The sequence below is a fragment of the Neopsephotus bourkii genome, unplaced genomic scaffold, assembly GCF_033783945.1.
Source record: "Neopsephotus bourkii isolate Nb327-2 ecotype Australia unplaced genomic scaffold, CSIRO-AGI_Nbou_v1 NB_962, whole genome shotgun sequence".
NCBI lineage: Eukaryota > Metazoa > Chordata > Aves > Psittaciformes > Psittacidae > Neopsephotus > Neopsephotus bourkii.
In genome coordinates this window covers 3,145,730-3,167,831 of record NW_026901456.1, presented here as the reverse complement: position 1 = coordinate 3,167,831, position 22,102 = coordinate 3,145,730, and the positions used below count along the sequence as shown (strand labels likewise).

Genomic DNA, 22,102 nt, shown 5'->3' with positions numbered 1-22,102 from the left:
ATAATATTCATATGTAGTAAAAATGCATGACTGTAACCCTCAGTTTATATTACTGATTCTTTTGAAGTACTGCGTAGTCAGTAGCTGTATAAAACTCTGAAGGACAGCAGTCGCTCCAATGAATCAACTATTTTTGCTTCAAAGGCGAAAAAAGCTGCACACAGCTATATCATATTTCCAGGTCAGTACCTGGGCTAAGCAGTGCTGTCACCATGGTGCTGCCTGGCACTTGAGACTGAGAATGACAAGAGTAACTGCCAGCAATTTGCCTTTCTTGTCCATAATCACCTAAGCACAAAATACAAACCACCATGGTTTTAAGAAACCGATTTTTAAGTTTTCATTTCACATGCCTGAAAGGATTTGAGGTAAGGATGCTCAATGTAAAATGGTTGTAAAAATTGTTTCCAAGATACCAGCATCTCTTTAAATAGGCTGAGTCTGATCTGCTGTAATTACTGTATAATCCTATCCTTCTAACATGGGATGCACAGGTAACTAATCAGTTTTGTAATCTGGCTGTGAGCTAGGGGTTTGGTGTCTTCATTCAAAGAGGATTGCAGGTAACTGAATAAAGATGAGACAGAACTCCCTGACGAGGACACTGCCCATGCAAGCTGCTCTATTGGCAACCACAATTTGAGAAGCAGAAAATATTCAAAGGAAAGGATGGGCTGGAAAGCAGATGAGTTCACAGAATACACAGATGCGAGGCTCTCCCAGAATACATCTGCAAAGACAGAGAAAGTGGAGGATATTTGTTTTATGACATCCTTTCTCCCCCATAATGTTTGACCATCCTTAAATCATTCTTACAAGAAGTTCACCCAGATATCCTACAGAACAGGCGGTGAGTGGGCTCAGGTGGATGCCACATCCCCATTTCCTGGATGGACCATTCAGCACATGCATCAGTGAACGCCGCGAGGATTTTCATCCTCTGGAGCTGTCATCCTGTGCCATCTCATCACTTATGCATTTGAAACAGGTGTGGTAGGCAAGGAAGTCTCATCTTCCATGAAATCACTCATTTGGGTTACAGGGGGAATTCTCCATCTCTGCCTAAGCTGCGTGCTGCTGCCTCAGCACCTTCCACAGACCTGGAGAGGCTCAGGAGCAACAGCAGCAACACAGAGCAGCAGGTAGGCTGAATCAAACGTGTCTCTCCCCAGCTTATTAAAAGCAAGGAGGCTTTCTGCTTCAGCATCCGATTTCCCCTGCCAAGTCACGATGCCCTGTCTGTGAAGGTACAATTAATCACTATGGAGACAGTTGCACTCTCACCAGTTTGGGCTTAGTGTTTCAGCTGAGCGGTAACCAGCAGGTGCTGGCTGGCTTTGGGGAAAGAGCTTTGTTTTTTTCCATGCTGGTGTGCAGTGCCTGAAGGTAAAGAGAGGTGTTTCTATCCCAGCTAAGTGCACAGGCCAAGTCCTTAGGTGGCATTTCCTGAAGCAGAAGAATCCATGACATGGGTCAGGCCCCTGTCACTGGTGGAGGTGTTGGGCATGGGGGTTCATTCATCAGAGGAACGGCTAGATTCAGATTCTGATTCATTTGAAGGGTCTCCCATCCTCCCTTTTCATGCTAGTGGAGGGTTTTAACCTCATGGAAAACTCTGCACTGCAGATGTGAGCCTTGCAATGGCTTGCTCAGGGAGTCGTCCCAAAAGCGGATAAATCAGTGGGAGCTGCAGGTAAGCAGGGTCCCAGCATAGGTCTATGGCGCTGTGTGCAGGCACACCTCAAATTTAAACGTCAGGGCTCCCAGCTGTGCCTGAACCAGAGGCCTGACATCCATAACAGCCCAGGCACACAAAACCTGGTAAGTGAAACTGTGCCTTTCAGAAGCTAGGGCACGTCTGGGTGTGCAGCCCCTGGGGAGCAACATGTCTTCCCTGGTCCTGCCACACAATCTGAAATGCAGGACCACAACCAAGTGAAAACCTGGGCTGGGGATGGAGAACAGAGCATTTTGCTGTCATTTAGAGGCACAGTAAGTGCGTTCAATGCTCTAATCATAGCCCCATAGCACCTGCTGGCCCAGCTCCTCATTCAGAGACTGGAGCAGAAGCGTCTCTCATCATTCTACCTCTTGCTGAGTGCAGGAGCAGTGCGGTGGCCAGATGCCACTCTGCCAAGCCCTGAAGAAACATGTCTTGAAGCTGGGGCTCATATCACATACCTTAGACATGTGAGTCCTTTGGTTCCTAGGCACAAACAAACTAGGGGACTGCAGCTGTAGGTAGTTTAAAGCCTCCTTCTGGAGAGCAGACCTAAATATGTCACCCTTTCCATTTGGAAAAGAGAGCACAGCTCCTGGAAAAAGAAAATTTGGAGCATCCATGGGATTTGCCAGATCAAAGAGAAACTGCACTAAAGTGCTGGCAGCTCCTTGCTGAATTCACACAGGCAGCCCTGTCCCATCGCTGCCCCCTCAGCAAGTCTGTGTGACACTGGACCCGCAGGAGATGGGGAATGACAACCGTGGGTAACAACTGCATGGATTTATTCATCAAATGCACCGAGCATTTCAGCAGGCTTGGAGGAGCTGAATGTACAACCTGACAGGCTCTCTGTGGAACAGCAGTGATGAATAACTGCAACCAGAGGCACCCCAGGACAGCAAGGCAAGCATTTTTTAACAAGGTGCTGCTGATGCAAAACCGTCAGCGCAGCTCCACGTGAAACTCCCAGTGCAGCTGAAGGCTCATATCCTCACCCAGTGTCAGGGAAAGACAGAGGGGCCACATCCAGATGTATCTGTGGATGAAACATGTAAATTAAATGCTGTGAAAGGGGCTCTTGGGATGTGGCAATATATCGTCCTTTCACTGCACAAGACAATGGGCACTATTCTGGAGCTCTGCTTCGCCCCAGTTCCACTACTGTAGATGTACAGTAAAAGCAGCTGATGTACACCCTGAATAATTGCTCCCTTTCCCTTTGCCAGCGGTTTCTTGATAGGGCACTGAAATACCTGTCCACAGTGCCACAGTGCAGTTTTGGCTACAAGGTGTACTGAATACCTCCCAGAGGAGATGCTGAGAAGCCCACCTTCTCCTGCTTGCATCCAGAGACACCTAAGCCCTTAGGGACAGATGTGTCTACATGAGACTTAAAGCAGTTCTGTATTACTCTCCCTGAGCTAGGCCCGAGCCAGTCTGCAGGCAGCCCTACCTGGAAGGCACCCTCTGTTTCCACTGTTTGGCTGTTCTTCAGATGTTGCACCAGTCCCCGAAACTGCAGTGGAGATACCCAGCTGAACTGGGCGTTATGGAGCAACTACTGAAAGGTATCCTGCTTTAGCAGAGAAACCCCAAACACAGCTGCTGGAAAGGATAAGGCATGCATTTAAAAGCATCAGTTCCAGCTATTTTCCAGGCTCAGGATGCGGAAAGGTTAGATCTAGTTTCAGGTTTGGGAAAAGCACCAGATGCATTCTCATTATGTCTGAATCCTTCTTCTCAGACTTGGGCCATATGTCACTGGTGTTGCGGTAGTCCCAGAAGACCATGGGGCTTTGCCTTGTTAAATGTCTCGTGAAAATGAAGTGCACTCACCAAAACCAGTCTAACAGAGGTCTGTGACAGTAAGAGCCACTGGTGAGACAGGAATTGTCTTTCTTCAATGCTGCGGTCAGTGAACCCTCTGTCGTTTTCTCTGTTTCTCTGCACTTTCTATGATTTTTTAAAACATTTCTTTTTTGAGGTTGAACTGCTTCATTATGAGGAAAAAATTGTTAAGACCATCAGTAGCCCTATTTCTGCACATGAAATTCTTCTAGCTACAGAGCATCACTCAGGACACGTTGTTTTGGCAGATTTCTATTCCTAAACACTTTCACTGCCCAAGCATCAATGCCTTTTCACCTGGGGCTTTGCTCCCAGCCACCTAGCTTAGCTGTAGCGTTGCCTCTGGCAGAGTCTGGACGCTGCAAGAAGTTTAAAAGCAGATTAAAACCATTCAGATTTGCTTGTGAGTGGTTCAGGCCATAAGTGTCAGTGACCTGTCACAGTTCTCACCACAGGCTGATGGAACACGGCTCCACTACTGGCAATTGCAATGACACTTTTGCACAAGCTTGTCGTGTCCTTCTCCCATTCAGGAGAAACAGAGACTCTCCTGCCTCTGAGGCAATAGAGGTGAAAAACTGAGTAGATTTTGCTACAAAGTCTGAGGCAGACCCATTGCTGAAGCCAGCATGTGCAGATTGGTGCTCTTTCACGTCTGAAATTTGCCTTCATGTTTGAATGAAGAAACAAGCCTTGATTCCTGTTTATGAGCTGTGAGCAGAGCACCTGAGGCTGCAGTTCTGCAGGACCCTGGACTGGTCACAGAAGCTGCCCTGACTGGTGTCAGGTACCCCCATCCTATCTCTGTGCTCCTGTCCCCTCTCCAATGCAAGAGTGTGTGTGGGGAGCTGAAAACCATCCATCAGATAAGTTAGTTATTTTTCAGCTGGGTCAGCTCCTGAAGTTGCTCTTTGTGAAGAGTTGGAAACCCAGCCCCAGGGTGGGAGAGGGCAGAAACCGGTCAGCAGAGCTGGAGGAGGGTGGTGTGCTTGAGAAGAAAGGGGTGGATGGTTCAGCCGCAGCCCTGGTTTTATGAAGTTCCAGCCGTGGGAGTGCTGCTCCTCATCTGCTCCTTGTCTTCCCTTGGCCTGCCCTCTGCTTTCATTTGTCCGAGTTAATAATTAGCGTGTTGACTCTCACAGAAAGCAAAACACGTCTGTCTTTGCTGAGATGGTTTCTACCGTGCTGTTGCTGCACATAACCATAAGCAGAAGACATGTCCTCCTGCAGCGACTGCCTGCTGTGTGGCAGGATGGATGCTTGTTCTCTTTCCCATCCCTCCTCTTCAGAGGTGCTTGACAAAACAGCTGTGTGCATTAAAATGTTGGCTGCAATACCTTTTACACCACTGTTTTCATAAATAAAGGCCAATTTTGTAGACTGCAATTTTGCCATGTGTCTAAGCAACTAAATAAGGTGGTTTGTATTGTCCCTGGTTGTTAAGAAGGTAGGCCTTAAACCCCTAAGTAAAAAGCCTGAAATTTTTATCTGTAGCCCTGGAGTTCAAACTAAAATCTAATTAATCCCTAAACTATGACACATTGGTAGCCTCTGCAGGGAACGGAAAGTTAAGCACTTTTTATGTTGAGATAGCAACCTTCTCCATTCAGAAGCCGTGCTGTGAAAATGGGACTTTTTCACCCCTCTGCCATCTTACTTAATTGCTCTTTGGAAAGTGATAGTCAATAAACATGAGAGAGAAGCTTTTGCTGGGGAGTTATAGCAAGTGCTCCGATTAAAATGTTAGGGCAGAAGGTCCTCCCAGTTTTATAGATATCATCTCTGTGGTGGGTTCTGCTCACATCACCTTTGAGAGTGGCCTCCCATTTCCCCACTCCCAAAGTGTGATGGTGGCCTTCTGTACGATGTGCTTCAAGTCCTGTGGGTGCCGCTTGAGAGGGTTTCCCACCAATGGCACTGGGTGGTGATTCCACACAGCAAGATACCACATCAGAAACTTGTCTCACTCTTCAAAACCTTGAACAGTTTCATACCCCACTTCCAGCTCTCACTTAACCACTGACGGGGGAGGCTTTGCTAGCTGCCCCCCAAAATCCCTTGCTCCTGCAGTGCCAGGGTCTTTGGGGCCAGGCCACTGGGGAATTGAGCTGCTGAAACAACCCAGTCTCCTCTCAAAAATCTGTCCACTGTCGTTTTCCAAAGACTTGTGGTCTGGTCCAATGTGGGTGGCTCTCACGGGGATGTACGGACCTCTTCCTGGCACAAAGGCCACCCGCACACCCTTTGAAGGCTTTCTGGGAAAGGGTTTGTACTCAGAGAGCCCCTCAAAGACAGAAGCAGCAAGAACTTGTGAACCTGGAAACTGCAAATCTGTTTCCCCCCCTCAAGCCCTGTGCTCAGAGGTGACAGAAACATTTTAGCTGTACTCAGACACTGTTTTAATAGTGAGAACTGGAAACAGACACCAAAACCCCCTGTAATTTCCCATGGCTAATGTGCCAGCATAGTAGACTGAGCAATCTCAGTTTCAGGCCTGCTCAATAGCCTGGCACATGGACAGGAGCTTTGCTGAACAAATGCCCAAGTAATTCTGGGGTAAATGCCCCACACGTACTGGTATGTACTGGATAGCCCCTGCAGTAATACTCAGTGTGACATGGGGTGAAAAAGGGATTTCTGTCATGGATCCCAGATCTGTCCATCCGTCTGTCCGTCCATCCATCATTCCATCCATTCATCCATCATTCCATCCATCCATCCATCCATCCATCCATCCATCCATCCGTCCGTCCGTCCGTCCATCCATCCACCTCCTTAACAATGCCTGAACCCTCCTGGTTGCTTTCAACCAAAGGCGGTCTCAGAAATCTTAACTTTTCACAGATTTTGATGAGGATTGGTGACCAGGTAGAGAAACATCAGCTCAGTGGATGGCACAGAAAACATGGGTCCAAGTCCGCATACAGGCAAGTCAGAAACAAATTGCTTGGGGGCAAGTAGAGATGGAAGGAAAAAACCTCATTTTATCTAACAGCCATCCCTCTGCTATAAGTACAGGACGGTATTTCTGTTTCCTTCTGTGAAACAAAAAGAGGGAAGCTATTTTGAAATAAAGCCTAGTGTTGCATTTTTCTTTTCTTTGTTTCAGATTGAGTCTGTCTTTTCTGGTTTTAAGAGATACAAGGAATTTGGGGCTTTTTACATTTATAAGAGTGCTATTCATACAAACATTCATGAACACATTTCTGTAGGATCTGTATCTCAAAAATGCAGTAGTCCTGTTTTTAGATATTAGCCAAAATTTTAAAACAAGTTTAGCACCTCACCCTTAATCAATAAACCTCTTCTTATTTCTTTATCAGGCTTTTCAGTGCCCTGGTATAAGCAGGCCAACAGCAGAGATGCTCAGATGAACACCAAATCCGACTCCAGCCTCTATCCTGATGCTCTTTGTTTCTAACAACAGCTAATTGCCTGTACCTCAACAACAGAAAGCATTGTATTACAGTCTTCTTTTAATACTAAACACTGAAAAGACTCAGACTGATTTTGCCTTTCCTCCCCCTGCCTACATCTGCAAGCCATCTTTGTGAATGACAATTACAGGCAATGCAAACATGCCCCAGGAAACACAAGCCAATGTACACAGCTTAGGAATCAATGCTTAAGCAGCTCTCTTGATGGAAAACCTCCTGCAAGTAAGACACTCACTCACTTCTGAGGGGGCACGTTTCTTTCACTCAGAAGTGATGACATGAAGTTGAACCCTCTCCTGGTATTTCCCCATGCCATTCCTGCTTGAGACTGCCTCTGATGCAAATAAGTCACACAACCAGGACACAGGGAGCTTGCAGAAAGGCCATAGGAGTCACCACTATTCATAAATCGGCCACACGGCTGGATTTCTGCATGCGAGTGATTTGTAGCTCTCAGTCCACAGAGCTATAACTTTTTAATAGGAAAAACAGGCCCTAGTGATGTACCCATCAGCTTTGTTATGCTCCAGGGAAGCTATGTGGAAGGAGAAACAAAAGAGCAAATCAACCATTCGTGACCACTGAGCATTAAAAAAGCAGGGAAGAAGCAGGCAAAATACAAACTATTGCCTGCAGACATAGTGTCCGACATTTCTGCTTAATTCTTGATATGCAAGGCTCTTGCACACTTTGGGGTGTTTCAAACACTAATGTTTAAAGCCTTATTACAAATGATCAGATAAAGGAACAGTCTTGGACTGGAGGTTTTCCTCCCATCAGCTGTGGAGATGGTGTATCTGTGCCACCCTAAAACTCTCACCACAAGCAGCAGCCCTAGACGTAGCAACACTCCGAGCTTACCCACCAGCCTCCTGCTCTGCCATTGACATAGTTTGCCCAGCAGAAGTACAGCAAAGCTGTTGTGACCACCAAGTCTTTCTTCCCCTTCCATTCCTTCCTAACATACGTTAGCCACATTGCTGGCCTGGGCAGATCTGTGGGGGCTGGCTCTGGGGAGTCGCTGACAAACCATCTTACTGGTGCCCCAGAGACTTAAGGGTCTCCCTCAAACCCGACCCAGCCTTTTTGCACCTCTGTGCTAATGGATTTAGTTGCAAAGATCAAGAGATATCAAGCACAAAAGTATGAAAGTAGCTGTTACTTACTTTTAGGCTTTGCACACCTCAGTACTTGGGGATTTTAATATTTATCAGCCCATTTACAGGAGAAGCACAAAGACCAACACCTTTAGCAACAGATGCTGATTTGTGTTGTCTCGCTGAATAAATTTCACACCTGTTTTTCCAGGCAGAAGAGCCTGAACAAAATCGCTCTTATCATTATGGAACCTGAATTGCTGTGATCAGTTTGCAAAACCCTCTTTCAGTCCTTCACAGCTGCTCCATTGACTCCATTGGGTTCTGCATGTAAACAACACCTCAAAAAGACCCCATAAAGGCACAGTGCTTCCATCTTTCATCCAAATCTCAGCAGTGCTCTTTCCCCCAATGCACAACCTGAGCATAAGGCGTATTTTCAGATCTATCAAACAGGTTCATTACAGGCTTAGTGCCAAGCCTACTGCAAACACCAGAAGACAAACTCAGCTGATTTTGGAAGTCTTTGGATCAGTTCTTCTAGGAAAACAGATTTGTACAAAGGTAGGAGGAGGAAGAAATTGTACTTCAAAGAACTGTGGAATCAACAACAGAAATACTCCTACTGACGCTGCAAGGCTGATCACCAGTTTGCATGGCTGTTCTAAGCTTAGCGAAGGTAGGACAAGTCCCCACAACTTGAAGACATTAAATCCTGAGGTGCTGAAAGCTGATCAGCAGATGCTTTTGTTTATATTGGAGTGACTTCCTATGACTGCCTAAAAGCTGGGTTCTCATCTGAACTGGCTGACCCGGTTCCCTCCCTCGTAGCCGGATACAGCTATGCACTGCTGAGGAGCAATCCATTCCCATCATTTAGGACCTCTGTTTTAAGGTGCAAAGAACTGGACATACCTATCAGCCTCCACTGGTGAGAGATATCACAGATAATGACCAGAGACTAGATGCACAACTTGCAGAGGGCTAATGCTAAGCAAGGGAAATCCTACCCTTGAGCCTTTTAGCTCACCCAGGATTTATAGGCAAGTCAGCAGCCAGATTTAAAGGGATGGTCTTTGATGGGTGATGGTAAAAGTGCTGGTAATCCTCTTCTTACCTCACCATCTCACTGTTTTTGTATTTAGATTATCCTTGCTATATAGTGACCTGGCAAAAAAAGTCAGCAGTCCATGGCAATCTTGTTCAAAAAGTACATATATTTAATAATGATAACAAATACATTTTTTTTCCCCTGTAATTTCCACTACTGTGTTTCAGTAAATCCCTTCTATGGTCACTGCAGTTTGTCTGTACATAGCTACTGTCTAAGCTGGATACACGGTTATGTTTTAGCAGTGTAGTACTCATATATTCTCTATAAATATAATAAAAAGATTCAACATTTTTGTTTTCAGTCTGATTCTTAGACATATTTACTGGGTTTTCACAAAAAATACATGTCTCTTTTCTGCCTGCCCCAACCTTTCATTGGGTTCCAAATAAACCTGAGTTTGTAATTCAAGTCAGTATCTGCCATCTGTTCAGGTACACAAGTCCGACACACACAAAAGACGGGATTCCAGTGGTCCCTGCTTGCCAGCTTTGCAGCACAAACATGTTCTTTTGATGGAGGAAAAGAAAATGCTTTGATGTTTTTAAACAAAAGGAAGAGCTAAAATGGACCCTTGGGATGCACAGTACTGTGGACAAAGAAAAGATTACGTTTTTCAATCTGAAAATGAGTAAAATTATTTCAGGGCTGTCTTATCATATTGGGATTTTTATATGTATTGTTTTACATGTAGCTTAAGTGCCCCAGAGGTGGGTTTCTTCACTACAATGAAGAGTACAAGATGCATATGGGCTTCCCTGTACTGAACTGATGGGTGGGCTTCAGTGCTGAGGTGAAGTGCCCACCTGCAGAGAGCCCAGAGAAGGGCTCTCTGGGCATTCTGCTCTGCTGGTTTTGCCAGCAAGCATTCAGAATACCGAACATCCCAGTTATCTGTTCCATCACTATTTGGATTCATGTCCAATTTCTTTATTGCAGGTTTTAGTGTAAGGCCTGTGCTATGCTGAGAATCGGGAACACACTCAACTATGGGCTCTGCTGGGGATCTTCTCCCCGCCTCTGCTGGCCCTCCTCCCCCAGTCTCTGTGTATATTTCTCATTAAACTGGAAGGAAAGCTTCTCAAACAGGGGTAACTCTCACATCTGCACAGACACCAAACTAATGCGGCTACAAAACTGTTTGCAAAAATACTGATGAAAATAGGATTTGGATTCCTACCAATGGTCTCAACTCAAAATCCCTACCTTCCAACTCCAAAAAGAAAACACCTCTGCAGCGTGGGTTTTGAAATGACATTAAGTGGGTGGGCAGCAGTGGGGCATAAGCAGGCCAGAGCTGCCTGCTTGGGAACCAGATTGGAACAAGCTTTGCTGAGATGCTCTGTGCACACAAACACACACACAAGCACGGAACAGACAAAACACAAGAGTAGTCTTTGGCTAAACCTTCTAATTTATAAGGAAATGCTTTTAAGACAAAAGCAGAACAGAAGAACTGTTGCCAACCTCTCAGATGTATCATTTACTTATAAAAACAAGACCAGTATGCAAAGATGGTGTCTTTTAGAAAGTTAATCTTCACCGCTCATAACAATATTGAATTTTTGGTAACCACTGCATTACCAACACTGCAGTATAAAATGGTATTGGTACAGGTTCATGTGTCCTTTATCAGTCCTTTTAGTTCACTGCAGTCTCTCAGAAAAGCTTTCAAGTGTGTCCAATGCTGCCCTGTTGTAACAGGGGCTAATGCAGGCGTAGGTGCACCATGGAACTAGTACAGATGCAAAAACTGGAGGTGACTGGATTGTTTAGACACAGCGTGTTGCGATCTGGATTACTGTTTGAAGCACCGCTTGCAGACCCACTGTGTTGAAGGCCTCTAGTGCGGTGAGTTTCCACATGATGAAACTTGGTTTTAAGTAATCATGTTTCTTCTGAGTGGCATCATTAAATCATCATTTTCTTTAGGATAAAAATGATTCCACTATTAGCTACTTTAGGTAATTAACAATAAAATCTGCTTTGGCTTCCAATACTCCCATTTTTCTGAATGTTTAGATCACTCGTGTCTTTATTCAAGCTTTACCAATTCTGTCTTCTTGGCAGGGCTTGTTAGCAAGTTGACTTTGGACATAGTACCTTGACTTTTTCCACTTGTCTAGCCACGTGAACAATGCCTATAGTTGTATCACATACTGTGTAGCACAGGCAAATGGAACATGGACAGTCTTACCACAGATCCTCGATGGGACTGGCATTCACGGCACCACGCAGATTACCTTCATGAGTCAAACTGTTAATGCTCGCTGTTCTTCCTATCAACCTTCCTGCAACACCAGCTGCATAGCTCTTTCAAGACATGTTTTACTGTAGAGTCAGATGCCAAATGCTAATATTTCTTACCAGCACAAGCAGAGCCCTTTTCTTTCAGGTTTAATATGTAGGACAATGCCTTCCTTACAAGCAGAACTCTGACAATCTGAACCACTGTGGTGTATTACATAGTGACAGTAACATGCCTGTGGCTTTCCCTTCTTGTTAAAGGTAAAAAAGGTTAGGTCCCAGAGAACAGCAGCGCAAATCCCAGCACATCAAACTAACACTGGCCACTGAGAGCATCTGCCGCATTGAAGGAAATCTGTGTCGGGCTCATCTGCTGCAGCTGAGGCATCCTCGCTTCCAGTGGCTTGTCGCTTGCCGACTGCATCGTCTGGTTCCTTTTCCGCAGCATTTGTCCGATCCCCATCATGGGGAACCTGCCTCTGCTTTTAACACAGTTAGGGCTGCCCAAGGGGTTGTTGGAAACCAGCTGAGTAGGGGACACTGCTTCTTCCTTTGCTGGATATGCTTTTTCTTCATATGTGAAAGAGACCTGGGTGGGGTGGACAGGGGATGTACTCCCTGGCTGAAAAAGTGGGGACAGTGTCCTTTCACTTGAGCTTTTATAAGGGAAATTCATTGGCGAGCCTAAAATCCTATACTGATGAGAGGGGGAAACCTGGTCTATTTGGTCCTCTCTGTCAACCGACTCGAAGGAGTGCACAATATTCAGGATGAGAGGGGAGTCCTTTGTCCGGCCCCCGATCCGGGACGACTCCTGCTGTGGAGACTCCTGCCTCTTGAGGAGCCGAGGAGTTCTGGGGGGTGGCTGCTGGACTTCGAGGTACTCCAGGGAGCTGGAAGTGACACAGCTCGTCTTGGCTGCCAGGGGTTCATGGAAAGGGCTTAACCCACCGCTGGAGTCTGCAAAGCAATCAGAAAAGGAACCAGAAGAGCAGATTGCATTTAACAGGACTGCCTTCTCTGCCTTACGGCAGACAGCGTCCAACATCACCTTTAACAAACTTGAGAAGAGTGTGACAAATGCACTAGCGGAAACAAATGGTCTTAGGGATATACTCAGAACCCAGTTCCCTGATTCTCATTTGATACTTACGCTGTTGTTTCATGGATAATTTATCTGTCACTTTCCTCAAAGGCAGGCACAGTGCTTAAACTGAGTAAGACAAGGACATGAAATGGAAAACCACAGATGTCTTCAGCTGTTTGTATTAATTATACCCTCTAAGGACATGTCTGAGAAATCTCACGTTTCTCCTTTCTTAGCACAACTCTGCGTGGTTTTTACTGGGCCTGCACACTGTATTCACTGACATACCTAGAGACACAGGGGACAACACTGAGTTAATCCCCAATGTCTCTCCTTCCATTTTGGAACAAAATCTGTTCTTGGTTTCACACATGTAAATACGGAGTAGCTGCACTGGCCAAATTCAGGCTGTTACAGTTGGAACAGATTTGCTGCATCTACTTTAGCAAGTATCTTCCTCCAACAAGGACCAAATATAAATGGAACAATCTTTGCAGGATCTGGCCCAGTAAAACAAAACAGCACGTGGAGAAGATCTGCTCCATTTCTACAGGATGCTGGCACTTGCTTATGCCAAGCTAATCTCAAGAAAACACATTTTGCTGCTTTTATGGAAAGCTCTCCAAGGAGCCTGCTTTGCTAGGTTCCCCCTAATTAGAAGAACAGTGGACTGGCAGTTAATCACTGTCCACAAGTTCCCTCAGCCTCAAACCATCTAAAAGGGATATAAAATAGTTTAGGTCTGCCAGCCCTCGGGTCACAGCCACAAATCTCACATGTATTTCTTTTGAAAGGGATGGTCTCGGCAGGGATTGAGACCTGAATGAATGCATGGGATGAAATCACCCACATTGAGAGTTGTCTGGGAAAAGCAGACCAGGTTTAATCTGACTAGTTTCTTTCTAAAACTGGTCAAAATTATTTGACCATTCAATTTAAGAAGTGTCAAAACACAGTTTCCATTAGTAGAGAAATGCTTTAGCTGAAATTTGAATCATGTTCAGGTTTCAGTTCAAAAAAGCAGGGAGACACTGCTAACTCAGCTTACTTCCCCCTGGGCCTTTCTCCCAAAAGGAACAGCAATCTCAACAAAATGAGTACTTTTAAATTTATTTTTTATTACATTTCTCACAAAAAAGCATGTCCCATTTCTGACCAGCTCTCAAACTACCGCTACCGTGCAGCAGAGGTGCCCCTACTCCCAGACAAACACCATTTTGACATTTTTTTCAGGTAGAAAGCATCAAATGATAAATTATCAAGACATGAGAAGAAGCATGAAACTACAATAACCCACCACTCTTAATAACCCACTGACACCGCAGTAAATGTTTTCTTCATTCCTTTTCCCCATGCTGCTCTGTAGTGACCTCCCCTCATTTAGTTCTCTCATTTAACAGCTAGCTTCACCACTTTCCTGCTCCCCAATGTGCACCACCGACACTCCATTTTCCCTTCTGACTCCCCTTTTCCTCCACTCCTCTATTCCACCTCCTTTTGCGAGCAGCTCTCACCCCTACCTCCCAGGCTGCCTCCTACCCTGCTTAATTAATGCTCTGCTCTCCTCTGGCTGCCTCGTCTTCTCCTTTCTTTCACTGCTAATGCTTTCCCCGCTAATGCCTTCCCCCTTCCTTTTGCTGCCTGAAATTTGCTGGGGCTGGCAGTCCCACCTGCATTTCCTCTCAGCTGCCTTTTTTACCCTTTCTCCACCATCAGCTGCTGCCTACTGCTTCTCACAGGGATGCCACCGTTACCAGCACTTTCCTCAGGGGCAGGGACTTTTGCCCCTGCTGCCCCTTAGTTCCCTCTTTGTAAAACACATTCTCCAGTAGGAAGAAGCTTGTCTACCAGCTTTGGTTTGTCAGTGATCTGGGGTGGGTGTTGATGCTTTCAAGGCACTAGTGTGAAGTGCAGATGATTTTGTATAAGTACGTATAAATAGGAAAAGAAAGCTTTTTTAAAACACTGTGGGAATTCTATCAAATAAAAAGGGAAGTAAAAGTGAGGATTCATGACTGCTGAACATTGTCATGGTTTCCTTAGGATGTTTGACTATTATTATCCAGTCCTCCTTCACATACCACCTTCAAAGCAGACAGCTAATGCAAGCCCATGACTATTTACTAACAAAAACAATACACAAGGCACTCTCATTAATACTGCACATGCCCACACATGCACATGCACACGAGAACACACCACTGGTATTTCTCCCACTGACCTTTCTCCGGACCTCCAGCCTTGGTGACTTTCCGGTCCTTCAGCAGAGCCTTGGTGTTCTGTATCTGTGAGACAAGACAGGAAGAAGGCTGTCTATATGAAACTGGACTTTTCTCAGTTTTCTTTGGGAGCTGACGGTGAAGAATCTCCCCTTTCTTTTCTTGTTCTTTGAGTTTTTTGTCCTTTAAGTTGTAAAACAAACAAGAACAATTCGGTTTACTTAAGGGAAGCTTAAATGACCCCCAGACTTCTAAGCACACCACTTACCAAAGCCGAATTAAAAAAGGTACATTTACAAGGAACTTATCCTGGCTACTCAAAAAACCTCAGTCTTCCATGTCCCGTTTTCCTCTGATCTGTTTGACACAATTCCATGGCTCCCATCTGCTCTGACATTCATGCAGTGTGAAAGCTGGCTTTGGAAAATTAAAGGAAAACTTTCTCTTCAGAGGCCATTAGTCCTAGAAGACCTCACTGGCTTAAGCAGATACAGGTTTGTGCTCCTCCATACCTGAAATTTACCTCCCTATTTAAGGACTGAAAATAGGTCTTTGATTTCTCTTTACTGCACTTCCTGTGGCATCTGAAAAGGTGAACTGCAAAGCTTTAAAGAAGTTGAGTCATTTTATCTTCTGTCCAAACAAGATCGGGAGGAAAAAGCCCTTACTTTGACAGCATCTCTGCAACTGCAGAAGACATAGAGGGGAAGAAAACTGCTGACACAACCCTTCACTGAGCTCTAACTCCTCATGATGGGTAAGGCAACTGAAGGTGGATTGCAAGCACCTACATCCTGAAAGATAGGTTTGATCTCCAGGAATGACAGAGTTAAGACAAAACCTGGGAGTGGGACTCTGAAGAGAAACAGAGTTTTCAAAGCACTGTTTTACAGCGAAAATTCATTGTACCTTCTTTCAGCACGAATCAATAGATTCTACAAACTGTATAACACTCTTTACCTGCCACTGATTTCAGGGGGAGCCAAAAGTCTTGTTCCACGAAAAAGAATCAGGCATCAAATCTGTGGGTTAGTTCTGCTACACCTCAAAGGCCTCAAGGATCTCCTGCCTTTCTGTAACAAAGCTGCATGATCTGGTTTGAGATGCCAACCTCAAAGAAGTGGGGCTTCTGGTCCCGTTACTTCGGGGTTGTTCCTGTGGTTGTGATTCTCGCTTCAGCAACATGTTTTTCTGTGTCTTATTAAACAGTCAGTGTAAGTACAAGTCTTTTTTTAAACTCGCAGGAAAGTTCCTTCACCCAGCTTTGTGCCTGTATTTTGTCTGGTAGTTATGCACTGCCGAAGGGCTGGCTCCCCTGATGATTTTCTTTTGAAAGTTCATTGACATGAAGTCTACGAAAACCCTCAGATGCAAAGTAATGTGCATATATATGAGACAGGGAAAAGAAAAGAAAGCAGCAGAAGACAGCTTGGGCTCTCTTGGAACACGAAACAGCTCTGGAAACATTAAGGCACCTAAAAGGAAAATAACTGGACTGCACTTGTTTTGATCACTCCCGGCTCAGACACAATTTCAGCTTCCTGCACAGATGGTGTCTGGGCACCGCTGGGCTCATTAATCTTTGATTTTTCAGAAGTTACGGAGTCAGGAGGAAGAGTTTCAGTAATCACAAACTGGAGTTTTTAGTTTTATTACAGAAGTGGTTAGGTGACTTGGAAGAGCAAGAACCAGAGACCTTTTGTGAGGTCTTCACCTCAGTCTCCCTTTGTGCAGGCATTTTTTGTCCCCAGCCTTCTCTCCATCCGCCCCGATCTCCAGTTTCTTTCCCTTTAGCTAGCTAAAGCTGGCTAACCCTTTCATGGAGACAAACCAACACATTACGGAGCCATCATCACTTTGCTTATGTGATACCTCTTCTTCCACCTGGTGCTCTTCCCCTTGCCTTTAGAGGCTGTAAACACCTCTGGCACGGAGCATTTCTTCCTTCCTGCCCATGCTGTGCTTGGAACGACACAACATCTAATCAATCCCAGGCACTGCCTTGGCAAGCACAGTCACATACTGATGAAGTAATAACAACAACAGCAATAATAATAATAAATCTGTGTGAATAACAAGCTGCAACAATAGAGTCAGCGGGAGCTGTACAGTTAACTTTGAGCTCACCACACTATTTTTCCTCTCAAGGCTCTGAAACTCTGCTGCCAACTTCAGCAGAGCCTGGGCTCTACCAAGTATCTTTTTATAAAGGTACTTGTGAGGATGAGATCAAGTGGTGACTATATTAAGCCTAAAGGAGCTGATCAAGATTGTTAGCTGTTTTCTGCTATTTTGGATAAGGTGAGGAAAGAATTTGCATGTTGGCTGCTGCAGCATCTGTCAGAATGCAGGACAATTCAGTGCTGCAATGTTTTTAGCCTAATGGTGCAAGAGCGAAGCCGCAGCTCCTCACCCAGTGCTCCTGACTGTGCCTTCGCACTGCTGCTATGTTCTCTAAGCAGCAGTCACTCCATACAATTAAAGCACCCACAAAAAGAGAAAATTCACATATCTAGTGTAGGCAATTAATTAGTTTACCTTGGATGAATGTTGCAAACAGTCTTATACGTAGTTTTAAAACTTACCAACATTGTTTCTATTAGACGATGGTCGTGAGAGGGGAAACAACCAAAACCCCAAACTCTCAACATGCCACATACTATTATATTTTAAAAGGAAAGGAAGTTTTCCTTCAGGGGAGTTGTAAAAGTTCGCTCTTCACTGTACCATGCACAGCCATGTAACGGCACGCTGTCACACAATGCAGGAGTTGTACCGGTATGTTATACTTGAATAGGTTTGGCATTACATCATCCTCTGCTATTTCCTGTCCTGACCTCGACCCTACAACCTACTCTTAGTCCCAGCAACGGATCTGAAAGGAGGATAAAGGGTATTTGCCTTGGCCATGTATAAAATAAGGATAGGACAATGATACAAGTTCTCAAAAATTGCCCACTAGCTGTCCCGTGGGAGGCAGGTATCCCCAGTGCTGCTCCCCTAGATTTAGTGTGGGGGGTGGCCACTCATCACCTAAGGCATCTCCAGCAAAAACAAAGAGATGGACAGAGAGAGAGAGAGACAGACTGCTGCCTTCCCCCCTCCTCCCTGTGCTGCCCATCCACTCTGAGCACTAACATGAAATCAGCCTGCAACACAGCCTGGCTCCTTAGCACCAGCAGCAGCTCCCAGCACCCTCAGCCTTGGCATGCTGATCACACCACCCCAGGTTAGGAAACCTAATGGAGAAGAGGGGCTAGGCATGACCGCTGCCCATGGGCCCACTGCCTGCTCCTGCAGGAGGTGGTGCTGCTGGCAGGCAGAGGCAGCCACCACCCAAGGCAAAGTCCTTATTTCACATCGCTGGAGTGAGGTGGAAGAAATTCAGTCAGCTGGCAAAGCTGAAGCTGACCGGCAAGCTCCCTGCTATTCCCATGGCAACGCACAGCTACACTCTGTGCAGTGTCTGCCTAGGGACCAGTTCCCTGCTGGAAATGAGGGGTAATAAGGGGACTCTGAGCTCCAGAACATGAATCTGTCTGAGCTTACAAAATCCCTGCCACCGAGTCCTGATGGCACCCACTGAAGCCAGTGGCATGAACTAGACATTACCAGGATTTGCTCCCATCCTCAGGAAGGCATTTTAGGAGAGATGCCTACCATAGTTACAAATGGCAGTAACATACAGGGTGTGTATTCACGTGTGCTGCTTCAACTGTCCTGGTACAGTAAGTGTAACATAATTTCCTTGTGTAAATACACCTAAAATGATATAAAACATGCTTTATACTCAGCTATGTCCATGCAAAGAGAATATACTGTATTATCACAGTGTCTGCACTGTGATTGCACCAAGGTAACTATTTCAAGAAAGAAACAACACCCCCTCATCCTCTAAATAGCTACACTGGGACTAACTCTGAGTGAAGGAGGTACACAGAAGCTGTAAGGTAATGCCTGGATGGCAGGCAGACTCATCCATGGCTCTCCACTGCTGCACAGAACAGACACCAGCAGCTTGAGGAAGCTGGCCCAGAGAGCCCATGCATCATCTGCAGTGCTTGCCTTCAGATACTGGCCTGTGTTTCCAGGAGAAGGTTTCCCTGCAACTGCTGGAAGTAAGCTGTCAAAGAGTGTTTTGAAATACTATATTCATTGAGTCTACCTACTGCTGATACAGTTAAGTAAGATAGTTTTTGATTTATGTAGGAAAAGAAGGACTTTGCCCTGATATTGCCATCTGGCTTGCAGTTCAACTTGTCTCACAAGCAGCCTTTAAAATGAACAAACCCAGCCATAAGACAAATCTGCCCCTGCAATTAGCTCATCAGTCTGGCATGGAAAAGGTAGGCTCCTCAAGAGTACTGCTCTTTGTGTTGGTAGGTAAGACTTGCACAGCTCATATTACCTTTGTAATTTTAGTGCTTGGCAAAGAATCAGCCAGGGAAGAAAAATTCAGCCATGAGAAGACTCCTATTATCTGGTATGTATTCTTTTCAAACACACTACCTTCTTTATTCGCAGATAAAAAGAGTGGAGACCAACAGAGCAAAAGGTAACCTGGTTAGATCTTTTCTCTGGCCAAGGGAAGTCCCTCACGATGTCGTGGGCTAACAAAAAATATTAACCTGCAGTTTCCTTCTAATAGTTTGATCACTTCTGGTAGTCAAACCAGGGTTGTCCCAGGACATCAGGAAAGCCAGGTGACCTGGGAGGACTGCTACGTCTGTCACTCAGCTCTCTGCCTTATGCAAGGTCTTGAGATTCAATGCAACACAGTTATGGTCTTCTTACAACACCAGCAACTTGAAGTGAACCTACAGAGCCCCCTGAAGAAGTCTGCATTATTTCTTTCTAAATAGGGCATTTTAAACTTTTATTTTCCTCATAAAAGTTGAAAAGCTGAAAGTCACCTTTACACTTCCATTCTAGGGAGCTGATATTTGTTCCTTTGGAAAGAAATTGGGGAATTATTTGTCCTGCACAAGCAAGGCCAGAGGCCTTTTCTTTTTCTCCACAGGTCAAGAAACCCATTGCCTTATTTGCAATCGACATGGATCCTTGAACTCAGTCTGTTTTCAAAGTACCTTAACAACCATTAATAAGCTTTACCTCATAGGAGTCTTTATTTGCCTTGTATTTTTCTATCTGGTACAGTTGGTTCCTGTGACAAATACTGTCCTGGCCTTCAGACTTCTGTGGAGAGAGAAGCATGGAAAAGTATGCAAGATAATTAGAGACAACTAACATTCGATTACAGCTTAATGGACCATATCCATTCTTGGCATTCAACATACAAAGATGGTGAATTTGGTCCACTGCATTTTAAATATCATTGATGGCATCAACGTTAAAACAAGCTCGCTAAAAGAGCAATAAAAGAAAAAAACTAAGAAGCTGTTTGTTGTCAGATGGGAAGGCCATTGGGGGTTATTTCTCTGAGAAGGCAGCCCATTAAGAACAAAACTCCATACAATCCGCTCACCTCGACATACAGTCACATAGGAGACTATAGGCCCTCAATTAGTTAATATTCCTTGCCAGAGCACAGGCAGCTGTGGAGAGGCCAAGGGAAGATAGCGTGCAGTTTGCCTTTGTGCGCTTGATGTACAAGGAAGGATGACATGTGGCAGCAGAGTCCTGCCCTAGAGGAAGCTGCCGCGCGAACCCATCAGCAGTGTTTCTAACCCTCAAGCCAGGAAAGTCATCGGGAGACGATGGACTTTATATTCATGTTATTTCTCATGTAAAACTTTCAGCTAAGTTTTCACTTCAAAACTAAATAAAATCTTAATAGCTCTTAAGGTGCCTCTTGATTTCCTGAATCTACATTGTGTTATTGGTGTTTCAAGTGGCAGAATTGTCTCAGCGTATGGACACATTACACCAGAAGTCACAAGTAAAGCTCTGCATGGCAAAATTTGATTTCTATAGGGTAATTGCCTAGACAGAGGGGAACTCCTGTGGAAACAGGCACTTGTGAGACATAAAGCCTATCAGCAATTATCTCTGTAACCTGGGGGATTCTTACCTGAAATAATGTTATTAGGTTTTAAGGAATACTTCCCCTTCACGGTTAATACTACAAAATTAGGGGGAAAAAAACCCAACCAAGGCTAAAACAAAACCAAAACAACTTGGGTAAAGCCTTGAGATCTAATGCCAGCAAGCAGGGAAATTTTTAGCACTTTTTGTACCCTCCTCATCCACTTGTCCAAAGAATCAGCAGCAAACAGTACTTACCCTAAGGCTTGCCAAGTAGCGCTCCAGCTTCTTATTAAGTAGAAAGTAGATGGCAAGTGTGTGACTTGCCCTGTTTGAGAGCACAGTGTTGATGACATCGCTGTTCTTGTAGCCGAGCTTCTCAGTCATATGGAGCAGCACACTTTGGCTGAGGTCCTCAAGGTGAATCCTGCACATAGGGAGAGGCAGAGCATGCCATTCGTACCGTCCTCCCAGCAACAGAGCTTGCCAGCCATGGGGGACATGGCAGAGTGGGGAGAAGAGGCCTGAAAGGTTCACTAACATGGGAGTGATTAGCTCTCTCCTCCCTTGACAGGCATGAAAAGGGTAGACTATTCAGGAACCACGGACACCACGGGAAGCTGTGACAGCTGAATTAATAGCACTCTCTCCATCATTTCCTACCCTGATGCAAAATGGCAACATGATGCTTGGGATGCCCTGTTAGTTATCTTACATTTGACCAGTAAAGACTATTAAGATCATCCATCTGGTTTTGAAGGAAAAGGGTAAATTCCTATTCAGGTATCTATTACTGGCTTTCTGAAATGACCCTTTCCTTGTAATCAAACACCACTGCATTCAGCTTCACCCTTACATGTTTACAATATTTATGCCAGAGAAAAGGGACATATAGGGAGGGTTATTGCAGCACCTCTCAAAATGGTAAAACTGCTGCTGTACTCACCTCGGTTAAAAGCACAGGAAGTGTTTATGTATGTGCTCTTCTATAAAGTCTATAACAGAGTCAGCCAAGGCAAGAAATGGAGTACAGCAGCATTGTGGAGATGGCAAAGTCTCTTCTCAACCTAAGTTAAAAACAGATTTTCCAAAGAACTCTGCTCCTATTTAGACCTCTAAATGTGCTGGCCAGCTTCCCAGATGTACCCGCCAACTCCCATCCATCTCCAAAGAAATGCTGAGTTTCATTTGGTTTCTAAAGGATATTCTTTCCTCCTAACATCAAGCTTAACGTCTGGCTAAGGCAACTTCGGGGAGCTTAGGGTGTGGGCTTTTTTATAACCTGCCTTCCCCCTTCAAAATGACCATTCTCCACCTTTCCCCCTCCTGCCCTGCTATCCCCGTCCTG

The 22,102-nt window shown here is 45.1% G+C and overlaps 1 protein-coding gene across 2 annotated transcripts in view; it reads right to left on the bottom strand.

The window, feature by feature from the left end:
- Positions 1-9,302: 9,302 nt before the first annotated feature.
- The window catches only part of HUNK (hormonally up-regulated Neu-associated kinase), a 56,927-nt gene continuing 44,127 nt past the window's right edge, over positions 9,303-22,102 (bottom strand). Inside the window, exons 7-10 of one of the 2 annotated variants that reach the window (XM_061359082.1) lie at positions 21,013-21,181; positions 19,882-19,965; positions 14,772-14,952; positions 9,303-12,423 (exon numbers count right to left, since the gene is read on the bottom strand). In XM_061359082.1, coding sequence (XP_061215066.1) covers positions 11,777-12,423; positions 14,772-14,952; positions 19,882-19,965; positions 21,013-21,181 — 1,081 coding nt within the window. In that variant the 3' untranslated portion in view covers positions 9,303-11,776. The remainder of the gene's footprint in view (positions 12,424-14,771; positions 14,953-19,881; positions 19,966-21,012; positions 21,182-22,102) is intronic. The other variant, XM_061359083.1, reaches the window with a different exon arrangement.